Here is a 26736-nt window from a genome sequence, read left to right as displayed (position 1 = left end):
CTCTTGATTACTATATATGCCCTTACCTATTCTCACTTCTAGACACGAACAATATTTTAGAAACTACCATTTTACACTCTAAAAAAGGCTCTCTCTGCTACTTATGATCTCTGTTATTCTAGCTGGCTGAATGCCAAGGCTGGAAATTGCACAATACCTTTCTCACATCTTGTGTTTTCTTTCTTTAACTAGGTATGCTTCTGATTAATTTTAAGAATTTAAACCTATGTGTTTATTTACTACCTTAGTTCATATGGCCTGAGTTCATTCTTGCTTCTATTTACTGCTTACCCAGCATGCCAAAAACCGCCTATTCAAATATGTGATTAGCATGTTTCCACTTTACTTGCCGTTTGCTATCTTGTTTAACATGTCTACATATGTAACTAGCCTGTTTGACTGACTACTATTTATCTAGCATGCCTAAACTCTTTTTTGTGTAATTAGCATGCCTTCACTTGTTAATACTTGCCTAGAATACCCATTTAAGTCCTTGCCTGTTCTGCCTCACTCCTGCTAAATTAGTTAATCTCCCTAGAGTGACTCTACCTGTATTGTTTAGATGTCCTCAACATGTTTCTGCTGTGATCTTTGCTACATGACCTACATTCTATCTAACTTACTGGTTCTATAAAACCCCTTAAGAACTCTATGCATCATGTTGTTTATGTGCTCCATTAAGGAGTATTCTTTGTATTCCCAACCCTTCTTTCCTTGTGTGAAAGTTGTTTGCCAAAGTACTTCCTAAAGATTGTTTGTTCTATCACTGGTGTTCTGATTGCAGATTGTTTTCCTACTTTCCTCAAACTGTTTTATCACTAAATCAGTACTGGTTTTCAGAAATTCTTTTCACTCCTAAGACCTTCTTTATACTATCTATTAAACTCTTTCAAACCATTATGCACTTTCACTTACTCCTAGATTATTAAGTCATGCCCCTCTAGTATATGTACTGCTTAGAGACCCTTGAGATCTCTCTGAACTATGGCATATCAGGGCTGGCACTTCCACACTCCACATAAATAAGTTATTATTTAAGAAAGGTCTAGGTGTGAGCACTGCCCGGGATCCTTGAGGTCCTTAGGGAACTCTGACACACCTAGACATGAAATTGGCTATGGAACTTTGGGCATTTGAGGCTACTGGAGGCTTGAAAATCACTTTGGGCCTACTTCAGGATCCCTATAGCTTAATTTCTTCTCTATTTATGTAATTTTTATCCAATCATTGGTCTGTAATAATTAATTGTAAATAAATATTGGGGTGACTAGTGAAAAGGGAGGGTAGTTATATACTGTGAGTAAAGTTGGGTAGATAACATGCCTATAGGGTCCATTTCGATTCAAATGTGTTTGTTAGATAACATGCCTATAGGTTCCATTTCGATTCAACTGTGTTTGTTAGATAATATGCCTATAGGATCTGCTTTGGTTTAAATAAGTTCTGATTGCTTTACCTTTTTTACATAATTAGAAGTCATGCCTATAGAGTCTGAAATCAGCTTAATTGTAGAAATCATGCCTATAGGATCTAAAATCAATTTATAGAAATCATGCCTATAGGATCTAAAAAAAATCAGTTTTAGTTAGATCTAAAATCAGCTTAACTTTAACTCATGCTTGTGGTTTCTGAATCAGTTTGATTAATTAATCTACTCATTTCTTTACACTGCATTAAATAATATTACTAGAAAGCATGTCTATAGGATCCAAATTACCTGTTTAAAATTGCTTACTGATTTACTGTATTCCTGATTAATGATTAGATACCATGCTCATAGGATATCACTGTTATACGCCTAGGCAAGCCTATAGGGCGATTAAAAATCCTGCAACTGTAAAACTATGTTCTGTTTTCTATGATTGCTCATATTCAACAGATCTAAAATTAGTAGGCAAGCTGGATTGGTCTTTGACACTTTGGTCCAGACTTAATATTGTATATTCTCTGCTCACCTAGATATTATGTTCTAGAGTTCCTCTTAAATATCTCAAAAATGTTGTTTGAGACGTGCACTTACTTGTTCTGCTTGTGGAGGTAAAATGTGAGCCTTTAATTGTTCCCTCTTTAAATGCAGTCCTAATTGTTTTGGTTGACATCTAGATTTTTTCTTTTAAAATATCTTAGGATGGTATAGAACTACCTAAATTAGAGGTCCTAAATACCTTCAGGGTCACAAGGAAGGGACGGGTAGTGCAGTGCACGCATAGGATATCTTTCAAGGTTGCTAGAACGCTTTAGGCTATGACCAAAGGGAGGAAATTGAGTAGTAAAGATATGATGACTATGCGTTAATGTCGCGTGTAGCCCCTCATTGAGGAGTGATTACGGGGCATTGTATGGGTATGATCCTGTAGGCTAACCAACCTAGGACCCCTCTTTCCCAACTCCCGTTGTTTAAATGAATTTACTTTTCTTTACGTATGTGCAAATTAAATTGTTCAAACATTTTCCTTTGTTTTCATCACTTGAATCATACATGTACTTAGAATGTCAAAACATGCCTTTATTTGCGAGTATGTGTTAAAACTGTTTATTTGTTAAAATGAATAATTCACATAGTTTAAGTTCGGCCAGGACCCACCGTTATGGACCGCGAGGGGTGCCTAACACCTTCCCCTCAAGGTTATTTCGGGCTCTTACCCTAATCTCTGGTAATGCAAACTAGTTCATGAGTTAATCGCTCTACGTTCCCTAACGCACCATGATCCGTTAGGTGGCGACTCTTCAAATACCCAATTCTCAAAAGGAAACGAGTTATTCTCCATGAACATCGAAACCGGACTCCCGCAAAAGGGAAAAAAGAGAGCGCGACAATTACTTGTCGACCACACATACTTGCGTGTGCGTTTGGGAGCAATAGTAGTCTCTCTTTTCAATTCTAAGTGGACTGTCAATATAGAATATTTCACTGTCATATCTTCTGTTGCCAAAAGATATAAAAGGCAGCCTGCCTGATTCGCCAAAGAGTAAAATTCGTTTTGCTTGTCCAGAAACTAAGAAAGCTAAGGGATTATGCTTTTGAGATATGGATATGCCTTTAATCCAAACTTGACCAAAGAGACACTTTAGTCGCTTGAAAGTGCAAAAGAACAAGTGAGAAGATGGTGTACTATAATAATTAATAGTCTATTTAACAATGACAAGTTGTGTTACAAACTTGACCAAAGAGACGCAAAGTCTAGACTCTGGAGTGACTCCTTACATTTTCACTTTGGCAATTAGGACTCAAGCACAACACAGTTTATTCCACTACAATATAATAACAAGGTACCGTTATTCCTTAAAACACCATATAGTTTTAGACAAACTGCTGTTGTTTGTATGTAGGGCCTAATTAATGACCACAAGTGCAGTTCACACAGCTGCAGCTACTGCCGCACTTGCATTTGCTATCATGTTCTGCTGCTCCAGCGTTCATCACGATGCTCTCGCTGTAGCTGCAAGAGAAAGATAAAAGAAAAAGCTATCATAATTATTATTTTCTTTTCTTTCTCTTAGGATGTCCGAAATAAATCACTAATTTCGGTATTACAAGCAGAGCATGTTCCGTTCCCCTGTATCATGATATGGAAATTATGATATATAGACCTATGATTTTTTTCTTCTTTTGGTCTATCGAAAACAGCTTGTTGATTCATCTTTTTTCTTTTGCAAATCCTTATTGAACTTTTTCGTTCTCTTCTTTTTTCTTCTCCAAATTGGAAGATTGTCAAAATAGAAATGTAATTGTGGGCTGCGGCTAATCAGAATATATATATATACACACACACTAGAATTTATGAATATGCGCTGCACGTTAAAAAATGCACGTGATGATTTGAATATAGCTAAGGATTAGCGAGAGATCACCATTAGCTAGGAGCTGTTTAGCGACATACTAACGACAAAGTTCTTAGCGAATTCATGCTTTTCTAGTATATATATGGACCAGATCTTCATTTGCATCGTGTCATCCTTAAGCAGGGATTATGTAATTTTTTTTGTGTCGTTCCAATTTTATCTAATGTCCTTTCGGGACGCATGAGATATATATAACAATTAGATGAAAAGAGGAGCTGGTAGGAGAGAGTTACCTCTTCTCAGTTTCGACAATTTCGAGATTATACTGGTTTTCCTTCTTCCTGCAATATTTACAGACATATTGCTATATATCAATATAAGCCAAAAGGCAAGTATTTCTAATGTGCCATATCTTCGAGACATTAGTAAAAGAGAATAATTATCTCTTGATCAATGGGGGACGTAAAGATTTGACATTGAATGGCACTACATTATTTTCGACTTGAATTGTGCATAGTAAAATTAAGATTTTCAAAATATATAATTATATAGATTGACATGTGATAGTATTTCGCACCAAAGGAAGCTCCTGTTATGGGTGAGTCAGGGAAGGCCCGGACCATATTAGATTCTATGTCCGCAGCCTTACCTTGCATTAGTTCACACCAATCAATCTATAATCTTAAATCCACCGCTATCTATTTTGAAAGAAAAGGTTGTTTTTCTTAGACATGATAAACGTAAACTCAACTAATATTTGAAGTAAAAAGATGATAATTACTTACACACACTGGCTGGCGCTAGAGCAGTCGCAGTTGCCACACTTGTCCGACATGGTTAGGAGATTAAAGCTAAGAATAAGATTGAAATAGAGTTTTACTTAAATAGGAGAAAGTGTCAGTTGTAAATTTTCTATTGCTTGAATCGAAACTATGAGATTGGGCTGCTATTTATAGAGGGAAAGTTGGAAAAAGGAATCTTAAAAACGGAAGGGGCTAAGGCTTGGTTTTTTATCATCCTTTCGTGTCACCTTCATGTTGTGCATATTCCTTTCCATGATCAAATTCAGTACTCAAAAGACTAGTGATTCTTTTTAGATAGAATTTAATTTATATACCTTGTCAGTATAAGTAATTTCTAGGGAAAGGACCAACAAATGCCCCTCAACTATGAGAGATAGAGTAAATTTACACTTATTTTGAATTTGGTACCAAACATGTCCTTATCATTAGTGACTGGTTCGATCCCTTAACTATGGGAAAAAGAACAAAAATGCCCTCCATTTAATTTTGGTCTCAAATTTACCCTTATCTTGAGAGGATTGGCTCGTATCCCCCCCCCCCCCCCAAAACCAAGTCAAATGAAGGCCAAATTTGGTCTATTTTTCATAGTTTGAGGGAAAAATCTAAACTAATCCACTAATGATAAGGACAAATTTGTTCTATTTCTCATAGTTAAGAGTTTTTTTTTTTTTGCCCTTTTTCCTACTTTTTACCTATAGCTATTGTAGCTTATGTTGCGCAGACTCTTCAAAATACTGTCGTACTCGTGTCGGATTCTCTAAAAGTACACTGCTTTTGGAGAATCCGACACACACCTGATGACATTCCTGGAGAGTCCGAACAATATAGGTTGTAGCAAGTCTTTTTTCTAAATTGGCCCGTTTTAAATGGTCTTTTACTCCAACGTTTTATTTCATTTCATTTATATACCGTAAAAATTGCATGGGGCGCCCTATTTGGTCGCCCCCATTTAACTTATACCCATTTTTTAAAAAAGTTTTAACGTGTACCTACTTTTTAAACAACTTCAGCCCTCCTTCTCCTCCTTCGTTTTCTTCTTTTTCTTCTTCTTCTTTCTTCTGCTGCTGTTGGTGCTGCTATGGAACTTTAGTTCATGAGATAATTTCCATAAATATGTTTATTAGATTATTTAAAAATAAATTATAAATAATATCGTAACTTAGTAGACAATAATTTGTGAATATTTTCACGTACGTAAGTTAGTAGACAATGATAATTCTGTTCTTTTCACATTTATTGTTTCCAAAATTTATGATTTAGATACTGTTGGCAATCTGATTATTTATCTAGTATGTTAGAAAGCTTTTTCAAGAACTTCAGCTTATATAGTGCTAAAGTTTTTACAAATGAACTAAATAACGGCTGAAGTTTTTGAAAAAGCTTTATGACAAAACTAATAAATCCAGGACAAAAAAAAAAACTTCAGCTTTTAGTGCTGAAGTTTTTACAAATGAACTAAATAACTTCAGCATCTTCTGCTGAAGTTTTTGAAAAAGCTTATCCAGGACAAAAAAACCTTCAGCTTATTTAGTGCTGAAATTTTTATAAATTAAATAAATAACTTCAGCATCTTCTGCTAATGTTTTTGAAAAAGCTTAATGACGAAGCTAATGAATCCAAGACAAAAAAACTTCAACTTATTTAGTGCAATTACAAACAAAAACTTCCGCAAATAGAGAACAAAACTTCAGCTACTACGCTTAAGTTCAACAATTACAAACAAAAACATCAACAAATAGAGAATAAAACTTCAGCTACTATGCTTAAGTTCAACAATTACAAACAAAAACTTCAGCACACTTGCTACTTCAGGCTCGTCTACTAGAATGCTGAAGTTTTGCGTGATTGCCTTTGCTACTTCAGCCCCATATGCTGAAGTTATGCGAAAAAGTAGGTACGCTTACAATTTTTTTTGCAAAGCGAGCACAAGTTAAAACGTGATCCAAAAGGCAGGTGTAGATGCAAATGCCCCCTTATATACCTAAGAGGAAGTTAATACAAGGTCCCAAGGCGTCAATCCTATATACCTTGCATGTCAGGCATAGTGAATCCAATGATTAGGAGACTGTAATTTAAATTGTAACCTTATAACTGTTGCCGGTTAGTTGAATTTTCTGTATTACATGTGACCAACCCAAATATTAAATAAAAATGAGGAAAAGAAATCAAAATAAGAGAAGTTGATTTAGCCCTCGTGGATTAACATACAGATATATAAAATATATTATATATCTGGCGGATATATAATAGAAATATATAATCTATTTATATTATGTATAAAAAATTTATAATTTATATATAAAAATTAAATTATGAATATAACCAATTATTATGTAAAAATTCCTTTCTACTTCACAAACATAGTGTTATTTCAATAGCAAAATTAATTGTTGTCCTATCATGATTTCCCTTAACCTTCCAGTCATCCAGATTCTTGGAACGCTAGCTACGTGAAGAATCAAAACATCGAAACAGTTGCTTTCACCTTTTTAATTATACACAGGAGATAGAGGAAGGAGATTAGTATGTCAAAAAGAAAAAATAATTTTCATCTATGGTCCTGAACTATCCACTGAAATTTATCATTCATAATTTTGGAAACGATATTAAGCATTTGTATCCACATTGAACATATGGAAAATTCCAATATTCTATATTCTATTTTGTCATTTGGTGATAAATCTTTTTATGTGACGATAGTATATAGGAAATTTCCTGTCATCACTGGCAAACAGTGGCGTAGTCAGGAGTATTGATTAGAGGTTTAATTTCAAAAACTGAAAAAATGTTATTTATAGCTAGAGTTTCTCTTATGTTACCAAGTTCTAGGACAAATTACATATTTGGTAAGTTAAAAATAATGATATTTGCTAGCTAGATATAAAAAGAATTTTACTGATTAAATATAATATATATGTGTAATGACTCGATCGATCGTTTTGCGTATTTGAGTCATATTTCCCCTTTGACGCTTCACACGTGTGCATTTGTAGTTTTATGACTTACGGTGATGGTTAGTTTTGTTCCGGGAAAGTTTTGGATTGATTTGAACCCTTTGGTTCTTGGTTTAAAAGCTTAAGTTAGAAATGTTAATCGAAGTTAGAACTTTTGTGAAAACGAATACGGAACGGTATTTTGATGGCTCCGATAGGCTCGTATCGTGATTTTGGATTTTAGCATATGGCCGGAATCGATTTCGGAGGTTCCTATGTTGATTTGTCTTATTTTGCCGAAAATTTGCAATATAACCGTAAGTTGACATTTTGGTTATCGGATTCAGAATTTAGTTTTGATACTTGGAATAGGCACGCTTTGTTATTTGATACTTGTCTGCAAAATTTGGTATCATTCGGAGTTGGTTTGGTAGGATTCAGACGCTTGATTACAATATAGAGGTTCTTGAGTTTTCTTTTGAAATTCATGCATTTTGGTGTCTAATTCTTGGTTCTAGATGTTATTTTAGTATTTTGATCGCGCGAGCTAATTCATATGATATTTTTAGACATGTGAAATTTTTTGGTTTGGAGCCTTGAGTGATCGGGCGAGTTTCGGACATGTTTCATGTAACGATCCGATTGGTCGTTTTTGCTTTTTAGAACCTCGTCCCCCTAAATAAAACTTTCTGCGCTCGCTTTAACTAATTTACGACCTACAGGGATTGTTGGTTCAGGATTTGGAAGAGTTTTAGTGGTAATAGACACACTTGATTCCCTAAGATTTTCTTAAAAGGCTAAGTTTGACTTTGGTCAACATTTTTAGCAAATGGACCCGAATTTGTGTTTTGATGGTCCCGGAGGGTCCATATGAAAATATGGGACCTGGGCATATGCCCGGAATCGAATTTCGAGGTCCCTAGCCCGAGTAATGAATTTTTTATTAGAAATTATTAAACTGAAATTCTAAGGATTTAATGAAATTAAATAATGCTTGATCATATTGGTATCGGGCCCGTATGATGATTCCGGAGCCCGGTACAGGTCCAATATAACATTTAGGACTTGCCCACAAAATTTGGCGTCAATCCGAGTAGTATAAGTACGTTTCGGCGCATTAGAAGTGAAATGAAGAACTTGAAGTTCATAAGTTTGATTCAATTAGTTTTAGGGGGTTCTTAGATTTAGCATTGTTTCGGGCGATCCGAGGGTTTGAGCGAGTCCATTTTATGATTTTAAATTTGTCGATATGTTCAGGCAGGGCCCAGAGGCCCCGAGCGTCAATCGGGCGAGGCTCAAGTGAAGTTGGAAAACTTGGGGAGGAGCTGAAGCTCCAGGTTGCTGTCATAACCGCACCTGCGGTTGGTCAGCCGCGGGTGCGAGACTGCAGAAGCGATCGTCCCCTCGCATAAGCGGCCAAATCAGGCCAAACCAGAAGCCGCAGAAGCAGCCTAGCTGAATTTCCGCAGAAGCGGATACCTTTTCGCAGATGCAGTGGGCGCAAGTGCGGCCTAGGACCGCAAATGCGGAAATCACTGAAGCAGTGAGCTTCATTTATTACGGGCTCTAGGCCATTTTTGCTCATTCTCACTCATTCATTGGGAGATTTTGGAGCTCTTGATAGAGGACTTTCACCTAGCATCTTGAGGTAAGTTCATCCTATTTATTTCTAGTTTAATACTTAAACCTCGGGTAGATTAACACACAAAGATAAAGGAAAAATCATGGGATTAGAGCAAAACCTAGGGTTTTGATATAAGTTAGATTTAACCATAAAATTTGTTATGGAATGAAGTAGAAATCATATATTATTGATCCTTAGGTTATAAAGAACAACTTTCTTCGAAAAGTTTCGGAATCCGGGCACGTGGGTCCGGGGTCGAATTTTAGGAAACTTGTGTTTAGCGTTGGAAAATTACTTTAGTAATTAAAATGCGAACTCTTGAGCTTCTATTGACTAGTTCCTACCTCGTTTAATTAGTTTCGGATCGTTCGGCTCCAAATTGAGGGTTTAAGCACGTTCTTGATATTGGAAGTACACTTTGGAGCGAGGTGAGTCTCCTATCTAATCTTGTAAGAGGGAATTGTCCCCATAGGTGAAATAATTGAATAATTTACCACTAAATGCGGGGGCTACGCACTAGGTGACGAGAGTTCGTACGTAGCCTCTATTATGCTAAGTCCGGGTAGCCTAGGATCCAAAAGCATGCTTTATGTGATATTCTTGTAACTTTATAATTAATTTAGATTGTTTAAATCATGTTGATTGTGGTAAATGAAACTAATAAGAGGAACATCATTTTTCTTGGCCCCTTTTAAAAAGAAGTTGATATTTATGTGAGTAATTGCTCCCCTGATATATATTATTGTTTATTGTTGTTGTGTTTAATTACATTTGACCACGTCGAATGTCTTATTCGCGAGCGAGGTAATAGATGCATCTATGGTTCGCGCTGTTCGACCCTCCGGCAGTACACACTTTATTTTTATATTGGATCAGGCCGTACGACCTCAGCACTACTTGCGCATGCTTCTTGCTCGGTATTTTTTTGTGAATTGGATCTTGTTATGTGCCCTGAAATGTAAATAGCTAACTGTGATATCATCTAGGGAAGGACCTGTTACTTCTTGCTATAAATTGTTTATTATTTGTGTTATCCATGCTTAGTATAACACTTTCTCTTATTATTTGACCCTAGTAAGTGTCAAGTCAACCTCTCGTCTCTACTTCTTTGAGATTAGACAGGATACTTACTGGGTACATATTGTTTATGTACTCATACTACACTTCTGTACTTAATTGTACAGGACCTGAGGCAGGTACATCTGGTTACTAGGCTGGTGCACATTCTTGATCGTAGTCCGAGATTCCACGGTGAGCTGCTCCCTTCTTTAGCCGTTCAGCAGCACGATGGAGTCTCTCTTTACCTTTGGCTGTCGATTCTATTTCAGACAGTAGGATAAGTTTATTCTTTTGTATATTCTACTAGATTCCCACGTACTTGTGACACCAGGTCTTGGCACACACATTGGTAGACTATTCTTTTGGGGATTGTATAATTATTTTTGGTACTTTATTAACTACCACTTGTTTTAACTTCAAATTAAGAAATTGCTATACATATTTTGGTAAAGTAAGAATGAGAACTTATTGATATTTTTTTCGCGTTGGCTTGCCTGACAATGTTGTTGGGCGCCATCACGACCTACAATGAAATTGGGTCGTGACATTTCATAATAGTTTTGAGTTGGATCCTGTTTGATGGTGTGCTAATGCCTGAGGTGTCGCAATTTAGAGTACCAATATTGCTATTCCGATCTTATAAGCAGGGGTTCTCAGGTGTCACATTTGCGATACCTGGATCGCAATTGCGAAGTAGCACCTAGGCTGGGTAGTTTCGCATTTGCAACCATTTGGCCGCGTTTGCGATGGGAGCAGGCTTCGCAAATGCGAAGTCAATTTCGCATTTGAGACTTCCCAATTAGGTTGTCAGGGCTGCAATTGCGAGTTCATCTTCGCAATTGCAACATTAGCAGTATTGAACAAAAGGGTTGGGAAATTGGGATTTTGATCTTATTTCTATCATTTTAGAATCCTAGACTCGGTAGGAGGCGATTTGGAGAGGGAACTTTCACCTACAATCATGGGTAAGTAATTTTGATCATTTTTCATTACACGATTATATGTGAGATTTAACATCAAATTCATGAGAATCTAAGAGGAATTTTGGAAATTTTTGTCTATGTTTTGAAAAATGAAAAATTGGGATTTGAGATTCGAATTGGACTCAAATTTAAAAATAAAATACATATATGGACTCGTGGTATTATGAGTAGTCAAGATCTACCCCTGGACTCGGCTTTTGGGAAATTGTGTAAAGATCTTACTTTATTAATTGAAATTGATTTTCTTGTATTGTTTGATGATATTAAGTCGTTTTTGGTTAGATTTGAGCCGTGCGGAGGCAAATGTTAAGGAAAAAATTATTTTTGAGTGTTGATTTGGCCTAGTTGAGGTAAGTATTTTGCCTAACTTTGTGTAGGAAAAACTACCTGTTAGAATTGGATTTTATTGTACTAGTTAAATTATGTGAACAAGAACTTGCTGCATGAACACGAACGAAAAATCAATGTTCTAATATAATCACAAAGGCACTGAATATGACTCATTTTAAAAGGAACTGCTTGGAGCTTATGGTGTTAAAGAGAATTAAGTAATGAAGGTTCTTGATCCCTAAATTACTGGCTAGAAAAAAGTTCCTTAATTGTTCTTACTTTGTTTTGAGTTTTGCCTAATATGAGTTTGATTTGATTAACCTGGCTATTTTCTTATGATGCTATCCTTATGGTCATAAATGGAGAAAATTGGGAGAAAGTTGATATTTTTTTTAATGAACTTTTCCCATATTACTTGGGGTGTTGTATTGGCAAAAATAAAGTTTGATGATACAATACAAGAGTAGAGAAAACCCTTCAAAAAATACTGAGGCATAGGCAATTATAAATAGTTCGCCCCCTCAAAAAAGATTACGAACTAGCTAACAAAAAAATTGGCCTTGTCATATTTGTTCCTTATGGAAGGAACCTGATATTTGTCCAGCAAAAAAGGGCCTTTTGCCTGACTAGGCATCTGGTGGTTAGAGTAGAAGTAAGCTGGTTGTTGAGTGTTAGTTGCCATTTTAGCCAAGCAGTCCGCTAATTGATTGGCCTCTCGATAGCAATGGCTAATCTGAATATTGAAGGTGTTGATAGCCTCTCTGATCTTGTTGACTATTTGACTAAGCTTGTAGTTGGTTGCGCTTTCTTTACGAAGGGTCTCTACAATGGAAAGAGAGTTCAATTCATGAGTGGTTTGAGTGAAACCATTTTGTATGCACTATTTACGAAGAAAGTTGATATGATTGCAAAAGGAAAAAGTTGTTACAGTTTAGATATTCACAAATACCGTTAGAAAAAAAAAACTTTAAATAAACAACATTTATTCAATAAGGACAGCTTGCCGCCAAATCATAACCTATTTATTGGTCTCCCAATCAAATCACAGTTCATAGACATTGTATCTTACCTGAATCAAAACTCTTTAGTATCCGCATTAATGATACAAACCTCTTTGCCTATCCAACTTCTTAACACCTTGAACTAACCGATAAAAACCCTTCCTTTCACCTACTGACCATGCCCAACTATGCCCCCATAGAGGTCTAGCGTTCATTGTAAATATAGTCCAATTTATAAGTTCGAAGTCGAATCCTACAGGGAATTAACTTATTAATCACAACCACTAGTTTTGCAAGAATTCAACTAATCAGCCTTCAAAAATACTAAATATCGATTTGAGTGTTTACTAACTAAGATAAGAGTAATTAAAATGCAATAATTTAAAACTAACAGAGCGAGTTTTGTAGATAATATTTGGAAAAGTATAGGATTATGATTTTCCCTATTGTCAGAATCTCCCTCACCATATTTTCTATAAATTTGCCTAAGTCTTCTCTACCGGTCATGAGAACTTTGTGTGTCGTAGCTAGAGAAACTATTACAACTTACTAGACATATTCTCTCGAACTACGTAGCTGGCACTAATTCACCGCTCACTACGATCGTACCATGGTTTCGTAATCCTGCCTTTAAACCCTCTGTATTGATCTCTCAAATATGTTAGGAGTGGTGTTGTTCACGACTACCTAAATGCATATTCTCTCTCGAGTAATAGACACTAAATAGGCATAGTTAATTGATAGCTCTTCAATAGTTCAAGAAATAGAGTTTGATGATAAATCGGAATATGATGAGGATGAGGCCTTTGAAGAAATTAGTAAAGAATTAAGCCATTTTGAAGAAAAACCCAAGCCTAACCTGAGTGATACAGAAGCAATCAATTTAGGGGACCCAGATAATATCAGAGAAACTAAGATAAGTGTCCATCTTGAACCTCAACTCAGGGAGGAGATAATTAAAGCATTGTTTGAGTACAAAGCTATTTTTGCATGGTCATATGATGACATGCCAGGTCTAAGCACTGACTTGGTGGTTCACAAATTGCCCACTGACCTGATATTCCCTCTCGTTAAGCAGAAGCTGAGGAAGTTTAAAACAGACATGAGTTTAAAGATTAAAGAAGAGGTCACAAAGTAGTTTGAGGCAAAGGTCATTCTAGTCATGCGGTATCCCACTTGGTTAGACAATGTCGTGCCTGTACCAAAGAAGGATGGTAAGACCAGGGTGTATGTTGATTATCGAGATCTCAACAAGGCAAGCCCAAAGGATAACTTCCCATTGCCAAACATGCATATTTTGATTGATAATGTGCCAAACATGAGATTGGGTCTTTTGTGGATTGCTATGCGGGCTATCATCAGATTCTAATGGATGAGGAAGATGCAGAAAAGATGGCATTTATCACGCCATATGGAACATACTGCTACAGGGTCATGCCTTTCGGTTTGAAAAATGTTGGGGCAACATACATGATGGCAATTACAACCATATTCCACGACATGATACACAAGGAGATCGAGGTTTATGTGGATGATGTAATCATAAAGTCTAGAAAGCAGTTTGATCATGTCAGAGATTTGAGAAAGTTCTTCCAAAGGCTTCGTAGGTACAATCTTAAGCTCAATCCTGCAAAATGCGCATTTGGTGTGCCATCTGGAAAATTGTTGGGATTCATAGTCAGTTGTCGAGGTATTTAATTGGACCCATCAAAGATCAAAGCTATCCAAGAATTGCCACCCCCAAGGAACAAGACTGAGGTGATGAGTCTATTAGGGAGGTTGAACTACATCAACAGGTTTATTGCTCAGCTTACAACAACTTGTTAGCCTATTTTCAGACTGTTGAAGAAGGATGTTGTGGTCAAGTGGACAGATGAGTGTCAGGAAGCATTTGATAAGATAAAGGGATACTTGTCAAACCCACTTGTGTTGGGGCCACCAGAACCAGGGAGACCTTTGATTTTGTATTTGATGGTTTTGGACAATTCGTTTGGTTGTGTGTTGGGTCAGCATGACATCATCGGTAGGAAGGAGTAGGCCATCTATTATCTCAGCAAGAAGTTCACATCTTATGAAGTTAAGTACACTCACTTGGAAAGGACATGTTGCCCCATAACTTGGGTAGCACAGAAGTCGAAGCATTATTTGTCATCTTACACTACTTACCTTATCTCTCGTTTGGATCCGCTAAAGTATGTCTTTCAGAAGCCTATGCCTATAGGGAGGCTCGCAAAGTGGCAGATCTTGCTAACAGAATTTGACATCGTCTATATGACTCGGACTGCAATGAAATCCCAAACATTGGCCGACCATTTGGCCGAGAATCCAGTGGATGAAGAATATAAGCCTTTGAAGACTTACTTCCCTGATGAAGAGGTAATGCACATTGATGAGTCGGAACAAGTTGAAGAACCAGTTTGGAAACTTTTCTTTGATGGAGCTGCTAACATGAAAGACGTTGGGATATGAGCTGTACTTATTTCTGAAACAGGGAATCACTACCTTATTACGGCTCAACTTCGTTTCTATTTTACTAACAACATGGCTGAGTACGAGGCATGCATTTTGGTTTTGAGGTTAGCTACAGACATGGTTGTCCAGGAATTCTTAGTCTTGGGAGACTCAGACCTTATGGTGCACCAGATTTAAGGGGAATGGGAAACACGTGATTTAAAACTCATACCGTACCGGCAATGTTTACATTATCTTTGTCAACGGTTTCGATCAGTAGAGTTCAGACATATTCCAAGGATCCATAATGAGGTTGTTGATGCTTTGGCTACCCTGACATCAATGTTACATCATCTAGATAAGGCTTATGTTGACCCTTTGCATATTTAGGTTCGCGATCAGCATGCTTACTATAACATGGTGGAAGAAGAACTTGATGGTGAGCCATGGTTCCACGACATCAGGGAGTACATCAGAATGGGGGTGTATCCAGTACAAGCCACAGGTGATCAAAAGAGAACAATTCGACGGTTAGCAAGTGGATTTTTCTTCAGTGGAGGAGTTTTGTACAAAAGAACTCCAGATCTTGGATTGTTAAGATGCATAGATGCTAGACAAGCCACAGCTATCATCACTGAAGTACATTCTAGAGTCTGTGGACCGCATATGAGTGGGTACGTTCTGGCAAAGAAGATTCTTCGAGCAGGTTATTATTGGCTCACCATGGAGCGAGATTGTATCAGTTTTGTGCGCAGATGTCATCAATGCCAAATACACGGAGATTTGATTCATTTTCCGCCATCTGAGTTACATACAATGTCTGCACCATGGACCTTTGTTGCTTGGGGTATGGATGTTATTGGACCAATTGAACCAGCAGCATCCAATGGGCACAGGTTCATTCTGGTGGCCATTGATTATTTCACCAAGTGGGTTGAAGCTAAAACTTTCAAGTCCGTGACCAAGAAAGCGGTGGTCAATTTTATGCACTCAAATATCATCTGCCGGTTCGGGATCCCAAAGGTGATCATTACAGATAATGGTGCTAATCTCAATAGTCATCTGATGAAAGAGGTATGTCAGTAGTTTAAGATTACGCATCGCAATTCCACCCCTTACCCCCCAAGGCAAATGGAGCAGTTGAGGCAGCCAACAAGAACAGAAAGAAGATACTTTGGAAAATGGTGGAAGGTTCCAGGCAATGGCATGAAAAGCTACCCTTTGCATTGTTGGGTTATTGCATTACTGTCCGCACTTCAGTAGGGACAACTCCTTATTTGTTGGTATATGGCATTGAAGCAGTGATACCCGTGGAAGTTGAAATCCCATCTCTTCGGATTGTCGCTGAAGTCGGAATTGATGATGGCGAATAGGTCAAAACCCGCCTGGAGCAGTTGAGTTTGATCGATGAAAAACGATTGGTAGCAGTATGTCATGGTCAGTTGTATCAACAGAGAATGGCAAGAGCATATTACAAGAAAGTGCGTCCATGGAAGTTTGAGGTGGGTCAACAAGTATTGAAACGTATCCTTCCACATCAGGATGAAGCAAAAGGCAAGTTCGCCTCAAATTGGCAGGGGCCGTTCATCGTGACGAGAGTGTTGTCCAATGGTGCTTTGTATTTAACAGATATAGAAGGCAAATGTGTAGAAATGGCTATAAATTTTGATTTAGTTAAAAGATATTATGTTTGACTTCCTTGGTTAAATTGTATTTGTTTGTACTTGGCATGTTTTGAAGATTGGAATGACGAAGGCATTTTGTTCTGCTATCTAAACACTTTATCTTTTGCTACCCTTTTGAGCCTTATTTTTTTCCCTTCATACCCCTCTCTTGGAATCAGTAGCAAAGATCAGAAGCGCAAGCGCGAAAGATAAGTAAATTAAAAGAAAAAAAGAGAGAGAGAGTAAAAAGTAAAGAAAAAAAAAAGAACAACAACAACAAAACAACAAAAAGAGAAAGAAAGAAGAAAGGAAAAGAGAAAAGAAAAGAAAGAGGAACGAGAGAATCACATCAACAAATCAATTTCTATGGCATGAACTACAGTCAACCTAATTCCTTTTAAGGATACGTAGGCAGCCTCACGGTTCGGTCCCATCAAAGTAAAAATTCAAAAGTCCCCAAGCAAAGGAACTGGGGCAGAAGTTGTGGTTGTTGTAAGAAATCAAATTCCAAAAGTTGTAATCTTGAACCCATTTGAATTGTTTTGAGCCTTTTGATACCCTTTCTTGCTAACCCTATCCAAAAACCCACATTACGGTCCAAATAAAGACCTTCCGATCAGTCTTCAAGAGATGCCAACCCGAGCAAGTAAAGGTAATTCATATCAGGGGCAACACTCCAGTCCAAATGAGGAAATGAAAAATGAGAGAGTCTTATTGGTGAAAGCCCTCGCGGGCACCGTAAGGTGATGAAAGCTGAGAGAAATAAAAAGTGAGAGAGTCTTATCGGTGAGAACCTTCACGGGCACCTTAAGGCGACAATGCGTTGAGAGATAAACAAATGAGAGAGGTTTGTTGGTGAAAACCCTTCGGGGCACCGCAAGCCGAACAAGGGCAAGGTTTTGGTGAAGAAATTGGGTTTTTAAGATCTCGGGGCGTAAAGTACGGCCATTGAAAGTTGATCGGTTGGATAGACTGGGACGATTAATCCGAAATGCATGTCATGATCATTGGTGCCAGCTACTTCACCCAGATAAGTGTCTTTTCTTTTTCCCTTCTAGCAGTCATCCAGTTTTGGATTTTTCTTATCCCTAACTCTCAAAGTCATTGCATTTCATTTCTTCTGGGTTTATTTCTCTAATATGTTTCCAATGTCAGTTCCATTTAAGCAATAAGAAAGGATTTCAAAGTTCACTACCAACTTCCAAAGTTGCACAAAGCACCGGGCGGTCAAGGCATTGCTAAAGATAGTATAATGTGAAATAGGATATAAAAGGTCAGTGGAAGTTCCACCAGTTAAATTTTTAGTAATTTCGTGGGAAATGTAGAGGTTCAAACAAATGGGTCAGAGATGTAACATAACGGTTTGATTATAGAACACTCGGGTCATCCAAGGTCATGGGGTAGGAAGTCAATCGGAAAGTCAAGCGGTTCTTGGCTAGTTCGGGGAAGCTAGTCAAAACAAAGCACGACAGTGGAGAGGCCACCTTCAGCAAGAATGCCACAAACTAACCACCACATTTTTAAACTTACAAGATTTTTCTTTGATTGAAACAGGGGCAGGAAATTTCGTTTGTTTCGAAGAAACCCTCCGTAGGGGAAAAGCAAGCACCAGATAGGTTTGACCGTAAATTCTCAGGACCCTCCTGAAAAATAGGACATAGTTTAAAATTCAAAACAATCATTAGTAGCAAAATCTAGCATAAATGTACCCCAAAGGAATATAAATTGGCTTCAAAGTTTTCATGTTTGAGATAGGATTCAATTAAGAGCTTTCAGGACCCTCCTGAATAATGGGACTTAACTTTAAGACTTCCATTAGATAACAAGATTTAGCGTAAGCTCTGTTGTAGGGTAGTGCAATTCAGCTGTAAAAATTGTCACCCTTAAGATAATACTTGATTTTTGACTTTTAGGGTCCTCCTGGATAATGGAGTGTAGTTTTAAGACTCTTAGATAACAAGATTTAGCGGAAATCACACCTACAGAAGATATAATTTAGATTTAAAATCGTCCTTTAACTAGGAGTTGTCAGGACCCTCCTAGATAATGGGATCTAGCTTTCAAATTCTTAAAATATTCAGTAACATGATTCAGTTAAAACTCACATATGTGCCCAGCTACCAAACTAGGGCAGGAAATTTTCTTTGTTTTGTCTATTTTATTGAAATCAGGCGCCCACCTAGAGAGCAAGGGAATACAGTTAAAGTTTTGGCAATCAGGCGCCCACCTGGAGAGCACGGGAATACAGTTCAAGTTCGGCAATCAAGCGCCCACCTGGAGAGCACGGGAATATAGTTAAAGTTTTGGCAATCAGGCACCCACCTGGAGAGCAAGGGAATACAGTTCAAGTTTGGCAATCAGGCGCCCACCTGAAGAGCACGGGAATACAGTTCAAGTTTTGGCAATCAGGTGCCCACCTGGAGAGCACGGGAATACAGTTCAAGTTCAACAATCAGGAGCCCACCTGGAGAGCACGAGAATACAGTTAAAGTTTTGGCAATCAGGCGCCCACCTAAAGAGCACGAGAATACAGTTAAATTTCAGCAATCAGGCACCCACTTGGAGAGCACAGGAATACAATTAAAGTTTTGGCAATCAGGCACCCACCTGGAGAGCAAGGGAGAGCAACACCAGTTTTAAGGAAGGGAGACAGTTTAAGTGTCGGTAATCAGGCGTCCACTTGGAGAAAAGGAAAGCATCTCAGATTATAATTCGAATTTAGCAATCAGGCGTCCACCTGAAGAAAAGGGAAAGTGTCTCAGATCACAACTCAAGTTGGCAACAAAGGGAGTTCACCGAGAGAATACAAGTCAACAAAGCAACAAGAATCACAAGATCAAGTTTGAAGATACAGATAGGATTTTTGTAATGCATAGAGCATAGTTTAGTCTAGCTTCTTTTTATTTTGTCATGGTGTAATAAGGAGTTCAGCAAGCAGTAGCAACAGCGGCAGAAACAGTGAAATCACAGCTTCATGGTAGTCCCAGCTACTGAAACTTCTCGAACTACACTGACCTGATACCTTTATAGCCAAGGATATGTAGGTAACCTCGGAAGCAGGGTGCGGTCAAAATCTTTCAAAAATGCTTCCCATGGAGTATTCAAACGGGCAAAAATCGCTCGTATCCGCTCACTTTATCTTTGCATGAAAACTCTTCGTGTTTCCAAGCAAAGAGGGGCAGTTATGAGTACGTGATTTTTGCCCTATATGAATTACTCCCATAAATTCAAAACAAAATAATTTTTTCCATTGGTTTGCAATTTCGTGGATTTTCGTAGCATTTTTGTTATTGTTTGCATTTGTCTGTGCATGTTAATTTTGAAAAAATATAAAAATATGTTGCATTTGCATTTAGGATTTAATCCTACAATTTAGGATTAATTAACAAATTAATTGTTTTACAAAAATGGAAAATCAAAAAAGAGATTATTTTTTATTTTTAATTTTAATTTTGAATTTTGGTAGTTTTTCCCTTTAATTTGGTTTTAATTAATTGTGGTAATTATTAATTAAGGTTAATTAATGCAATGTTTTAGGGTTAATTGTGATTTAGGAATTAGTTTAGATTTTATCTTAGTTTTAATTTGAAAAGAGGTTAAAAAAGAGAGAAAAAAGAGTTGGAAAATAAAAGGAATTAATTTGAAAAAAGGAAGAAAAGAAAAGCAAGAACAAGGAAATCAGTTGGGCCAATTCCATTTCCATCCATCTAGGACCAAGCAATTTGATAGTCAAACCCGCCCCAATTCCAGCCTAAACCCACTCCCTACCCGGTCCAATCTCCACCATAATCAAAACGACACTGTTTCAGTTACCTTAATCTTGACCGTTGATCCCATGTGATCAGACAACCGGGAACTGGGGTGGGTTTAATATAAATATGTCTGAACTCCAACCCCTCCCCCCATCTTTCACTCGTCTCTCTCACACCCCCCTATCAGAGACTCACCATGAACCCTAGAAGCCGCCCCCATTCCTCCGCCGCTTTAAGGTGGAGGCACCACCTCCATACGCCACCAAAATTACACCCTGGAACCCCCATTGCTTTCTCTCTCCAAATCCCTAACCCATGTCCCTCGAATCCCTCTAGTTTGGCTCGATGTTGGATCGAAAAATCAAAAATCAAGTTCCATAGTCTTTGGCCTTCCTTCATTGTGATTTCATGGTTAATTTCCCAAAAACTTTCTATTGACCCCAAGTTACGAATCTGCAACAAGTTTTCGAGTGGTTTTCAAGCTTCGAATTAGCCGGAAATAAAGGCTAATTAGTTGTTCTTGTCAAGAACAACTGATTATTCTCAATTTCCGGTCATTTCGAGATAGTCCCGGACATTGGTTTCAATTTAGTGAGATTTTCCCCTTAATACTGTTCTCAGGTATAGCTTTGTGCCCTTATCGTTCTGAGATTTGTGTTTTTTTCTTTTCCTCTTCCATGTTTAAGTTTACCTCTGCTTTGTAAAACCCAGCCTAGTGTAGTTTAGTTCCTTTCTGTCTTTCTCTTCTTTTGATTGTTTCTGTCTTCAGATTTCAGTATTATTAGTCATTGGTTAGTAAGATTTCATACATTCGTTTCAGTTAAATTAGGTGTTCAAAGCTATTTAAAATCATGTTGGTTTAATTGAAATTGGTTTTGCGGATATTTCTTCTGTTAAAGTGCTTGAGCATGTCTCAGTTGGCTTAAATAATTCTGTGAAGTTCACATTTTAATTGGTTCATGGCAAGTTTGTTTTCCAACTTTTAAATTGTTCAAAGTTTCTGAGTTTTTGAAATTTGTTTTGATCCGATTAAGGGTTTTTTGTTTGAGTGGTTTTGTTTGTCAGTCTTCAAGGATCCATAAGGGATTAATTGTAAGTATAGAAACTTAGAGAGGTCTCAAAAGGGGGGGGGACAGGGATTGTAATAACCAATTTGTCTAAGGTTATTTTAGGGATTTACGGTATGAAGGAATCAGTTTCTGTTAGGATAGAAGGTTCTAAAGAATATGATAAGAGTTGAAAGTTTCAGATATTTTTTAAAAAGGGGTAAAAGGGTAAAAAATAACTAAGGAAGGAGGGTTAAATAGGGAATTGGCTAGCTGTACTAGGGCTACCTTAGGCATGCCTATATAAGCTCTCTTTCCATTCATTGTAGAGGGCAGAAAAAGAACACTGAAAAAATATTGAAAGCTAAACGGCTGAATTCTTTTGGAAACTCTGCAATTCATACATTTAATTGTAGAAGAACTATCTAAATTCAATTTGTTTGGATCCCTGACTTCTTTAGTCTAGCTAAAATACCTAGAGAGTTTTCCTAGCTGCACTTCTGGCTGAGAAAGGGCTTGAGTTTTTGGTTTGAAGTTGGTTTTTGCACTAGTTACTCCAATACTGTTCCATTGGTTGTTCTTGAGTTGAATTCACTATCTCATTAAATGATTCTGGGGCTCTTTTTCTGCTGCTGTTCTGCTAATTCTGCACCCTTCTGTTTTTCTTTCGACTTCCAGGTATTCACCACATCTCTTAATGTATGAGAAAGGATAAGCTTGAAGTTGGTTTGATCAAGCTGAAATTTGTAAAGAGTAGTTTAAAATGTTATTTCTGCACTTTTGGAGCAATTGATAGTTGCATTTTAGTTTGGTTTTCCCTATGTGGACATTTGCTTTTTGTTTGTTGTTGTTTAATTCCCTTTGAATTCTGAGAGTCCAAATAGCCATTTCAATGTAGATGAGTTGTTGTGAAAAGGACATGTAATTTGTTTTAGGACTTTATTTTGCCTTCCTTTTCTTTTGAGATCATGTAGTCTGATTACCCTGCTTTGCTTCTACTTAGTTCATCATGTTTTAACTGCTGTGATGTTTCTTTTTTGTTGAATGGCTCAAGAGTGTTTGGTATTTTAGTATGTGTATATGAACCACGAGAATCAATACAGTAAGCTTCAGTAGATTTAAGCTTATTTTATGTTCATCCAAATTTATTTAAATGATATGTGTAGATGCTTGAGTTAGAAACGATAAGCTGCATTATACCTCAAAATGACAAGGAATTATTTATAGGTTCGTGGTCACATATTCTCATAAGATGGCATCAGAATGCATATTGCATTTTTCTTTCTCTTTAATTACAAAGGTTGGCCAACGTTTGCTTCATTTTAAGGTCTTTTCATGAAAGTTTTGATTTATCTCGTTTAATTTGAATTAATCACGATTTAGTTTCCAGCCTGCCAGTTAGGTTTGCGTATTGGGCTTCATGAGAGCCTAGTAGGGCTCAAATCATGTCTGGGTTTTGCTACTTGGTCCATTTAAGCTCAGATTGGGCTCTGGAGTGTAATATCAAAGGTTCCCCTCCTCTGAAGGGAATTGATGTCGAACCCCTGCTTCCCAGCATAGGTTGTGAGCCAGATTTGGGCTTATTTTGGTTTTGAGCCCAAAGGAATTTGCAACGAAGGAGATTGTTTACATTTTATCATTTGAGTTGTTCGTCGCCGGTATTGACTGTCAAATTTTGGTTTAACAGTTTCATAAGATAAATAAAATTTTGAATCTTCTAATAATCAAGTCTCTTAAATTAGTGGAGGTGTGCTATATTAGGTAACACAAATAGCTTGTGGCTCTCCGAGTTTAGTTTAAATTCTCTTTGAAATTGGAATTGAGGTGTGCCGCGCCAAACAAAATCTCAAAATACATGGCCCTCGCTTAGTTAATCTTTTAATCCTTAGAATTTGAGGCGTGCCATTTAGCGAATTTTCCATGGCCCCCGCAAAGTTGAAAACGCGTAGTTGCTTTAGGCGTGTAATTTAAAATTACCTTCTTAAACTCCGGTGTGCATTTCATGTGACCCAAATCCAAATCTTAACAACGTTAAATAAAATGTGTCTCAGACCGCGGGTGCATTTCATGTGGCGCGGTCCAAAGACGTATTTTAGATGACGTTGAAATCTTCCTTAAAATAATTAAAAGCGATTTTAAAGTTAAAAATGCACATAGGCCTAAAACATGTATTAAAATTAGATAATAGGCCAATAATAACAGTTAAGCGACCGTGCTAGAACCACGGAATCCGGGAATGCCTAACACATTCTCCCTAGTTAACAGAATTCCTTACCCTGGTTTCTGTGTTCGCGGACTATAAAACAGAGTCAAACTTTCCTCAATTCGGGATTTGAACCGGTGACTTGGGACACCATAAAATTATCCCAAGTGGCGACTCTGAATTTTTAATAAAATAATCCCGTTTCGATTGTCACTTTAAATTGAAAAAACTCCCTTATACCCCTTTCGGGGGTAGTAAAATGGAGGTGTGACAAAGATACACCCGGAGAAGTGTGCATCTGGAGTTAGATCAGAAAAATTCCTTAGGTTCATGGTATCTAATCGGGGAAGCGAGATCAATTTTAACAAAATCAAAGTCATAGAAGACATCACCGTAGTGGATAGCGTCAAGGCCATTCAGAGGTGACCGGGTGTATACCCGCCCTGGGCCGGTTCATATCAAGGTCCCCGGACAAAAGCCATCAGTTCTTCTCCCTGTTGAAGAAGAAGAATAACTTTCCTGGACCTCGGAATGCCAATAGGCTTTGGAAGAACTCAAACGGTACCTCTCGAGTCCCCCCTGCTCCACAATCCGAAGGCGGATGAATGGTTGTACCTTTACATGGCAGTTTCTGAGGTGGCGGTAAATGGAGTCCTAGTTCAGGAAAAAGAAGGTACGTAATTCCCTATTTACTATGTCAGTAGAACTCTAGGATGGACCGAAACAAGTATCCTCACCTGGAAAAATTGGCGCTCACTTTGCTAAACCATACTTTCAATGTCACCCCATATGTGTCTTGACCTCTTGCCCTTGGTAGAACATCATGCATAAGCTCGATCTCTTGGGCAGATTGGCCAAATGGGTCGTCAAAATTAGCAAGCTTGACATCGAGTATCGGCCTTGAGCCGTCATAAAATTGTAAATTTTGGCCGACTTTACACTGGCCTTAGTGCTCGAAGTCGAAAGAGAATTATTGTTAACCTGAGGGACTACCTCAGGAATTTGGACCCTTTTTACAGATAGCGCCTTGAACGCAAAGGGGCCCGGGCTCGGCATCATGCTGAAACCTCCTACAAGGAACATAGTTAGGCAGCCTATTAGAACTGTGAAATTGACTAACAATGAGGCTGGGTATAAGGCCATGATTGCAGGTCTCGAATTTGCTAAAAGCCTTGGGGACAAGGTGATCGAAGCTAAGTGTGATTCCCTCCTCGTGGTAAATCAAGTCAACGGGACGTTCGAAGTGAAGGAGGAACGAATGCGAAGGTAATTAGACAAGTTACAGGTAACACTGCATCAATTCAAGGAATGGACCCTACAGCACATACCCCAAGAACAAAACATCAAGATTGATGCTTTGGCTAACTTGGGGTCATCGGTTGATGATGATGAGTTCAGTTCAGGAGCAGTCGTACGGCTCATGAAGTTAGTAATAGAAGAAATTCATGCCAAAGTAAACTCTACGAGTTTGACCTGGGATTGGAGGAACAGGTACATAGACTACTTGAGAATTGGCAAGTTGCCCTCAGATCCTAAAGAATTGAGAGCTCTGCGTACCAAGGATGCCAGATTTATTTTGGCCGAAGGGACACTGTTCAGAAGAACGTTTGAAGGCCTATTAGCTAGATGCTTGGGGCCAGGAGATACCGAGTACGCCTTGAGAGATGTTCACGAAGGCACTCGCGAAAACCATATGGGGGCAGAATCTTTGGTTCGAAAATTAATTAGGGTCGTCTATTATTTGACCGAATTGGAGAAAGATGCGAAGGACTTCATAGAAAAATGTGATGGCTGCTAGAGACACGCACCAATGATCCATCAACCGGGAGAGCTACTACACTCAGCCATATCCCCATGGTCATTTATGAAATGAGGGACGGACATTGTCAGTCCTCTACCATGGGCACCCAGTAAGGCTCAATTCATACTACTCATGACCGACTATTTTTCCAAATGGGTAGAGGCTCAAGCATTCGAAAAGGTCCGGGAAAAGAAAGTCATTGACTTTATCTGGGACTGTTGATACCCAATTTTCCCTCATATATTTTAAAATGCATATATACTTTCAAAATAGTGTATGAGCATCAACCAATATTTTTCCATAATTTTTTGTAATTTTAAAAAGATTTTAATTAATTTATTCTAGCATTTTATTATCCAAATAATTACTAATTGCATCACAAACGGTTTTATGATAATTTTACCGCTTAATTTTATCATTTATATTTATACTAAGCTTTAATTATTTCATGAATGGCCATATGTACATGTTAGGATTATAATTATAATAACTTTGCAATAATAGCCTCATGTGTGTGTAATTACCTTATTTCACAAGAAAATAATCTTTTATATTTTTATAATACTAAGTAATTATTTTAAATTATTTTCATGCATAAATGATATTTTTATCATTTATAAATTGTTTTATTAAGTTAATTAGGTATTTAACAAATAGCCTTCTTAATTTTGGCCTAATTTCGGACTTTGGCCCAAATTACCACCCCAGCCCAATTACACTAACCCAATATCCATAACCCAATTTTAATTATCCCAACCCCAGATTCAATCCTGGCTGTTGATCTCAAGAGATCAACGGTGCAGGACATTCTTTCCTTTTTTAATATACCAAACCCCCTAAACCCTACCTCATTTTACACAAACCGCCGCCCCTGAATCCCTATCTCCTCTCTTCTCTCTCCACCTCTCCCTAATCCTAGTCTGCCATCGCGGGAAATCCTTCAATCCATAAGGATTCCCTTCGATTTTAGGCCACATTTGGCCTCCTATTTCTACTGGCTATTCGATTTCCTTGTTGTTTGATGGGGTCTCGAAGAGATTCAACACAGACCTTGCTTCAACTCTTCACTTTTCTTGATGAACCTGTCTATGTTAATCTCTATGTTTATGAGTGTTGGTATCTTCGTGTTCATGGCTTCAAATCTCTGGTTCAAACCAGATTTTTCTCACCTCTGTCTATTTTGTGCATGACCTAACTATTTTCGGTAGAATAAGTTCTGATCTCTTTAGATCTGAAGTGTTTGGGGTTTGTTTAACCATTTTCCTTTAAGGTTCTTTTGTTTTTACTGCTATTATCTACCGAT

General features: G+C 37.7%; 1 protein-coding gene and 1 non-coding gene across 2 annotated transcripts; both read right to left on the bottom strand.

Moving 5' to 3' along the window:
- Nucleotides 1–3110: 3110 nt before the first annotated feature.
- LOC107826987 (metallothionein-like protein type 3) lies at nucleotides 3111–4723 on the bottom strand. The gene is made up of 3 exons (XM_016654033.2): nucleotides 4569–4723; nucleotides 4077–4124; nucleotides 3111–3440 (listed from the first exon to the last, which is right to left on the bottom strand). The coding sequence occupies exons 1-3, from the start codon at nucleotides 4616–4618 to the stop codon at nucleotides 3338–3340; spliced, it is 201 nt and encodes a 66-aa protein (XP_016509519.1). The 5' UTR covers nucleotides 4619–4723; the 3' UTR covers nucleotides 3111–3337.
- On the bottom strand, nucleotides 3920–4021 carry LOC142163731 (U6 spliceosomal RNA). The gene has a single exon (XR_012694662.1). It is a non-coding gene; the product is annotated as a U6 spliceosomal RNA (small nuclear RNA).
- Nucleotides 4724–26736: the final 22013 nt, after the last annotated feature.

Source organism: Nicotiana tabacum, chromosome 8, assembly GCF_000715075.1.
Source record: "Nicotiana tabacum cultivar K326 chromosome 8, ASM71507v2, whole genome shotgun sequence".
NCBI lineage: Eukaryota > Viridiplantae > Streptophyta > Magnoliopsida > Solanales > Solanaceae > Nicotiana > Nicotiana tabacum.
Note: the sequence above shows the minus strand (reverse complement) of the source record. Positions and strands in the feature narration are given on the sequence as shown.

What these genes read in the sequence shown, in the direction of transcription:
- LOC107826987 (XM_016654033.2), bottom strand. Translation starts at nt 4,618, where the DNA reads ATGTCGGACAAGTGTGGCAACTGCGACTGCTCTAGCGCCAGCCAGTGT. An exon ending in TCTAGCGCCAGCCAGTGTGT is followed by an intron (nt 4,125 to 4,568) that starts GTAAGTAATTAT and finishes TAAATATTGCAG; the next exon opens with GAAGAAGGAAAACCAGTATA. An exon ending in ATTGTCGAAACTGAGAAGAG is followed by an intron (nt 3,441 to 4,076) that starts GTAACTCTCTCC and finishes TTTCTCTTGCAG; the next exon opens with CTACAGCGAGAGCATCGTGA.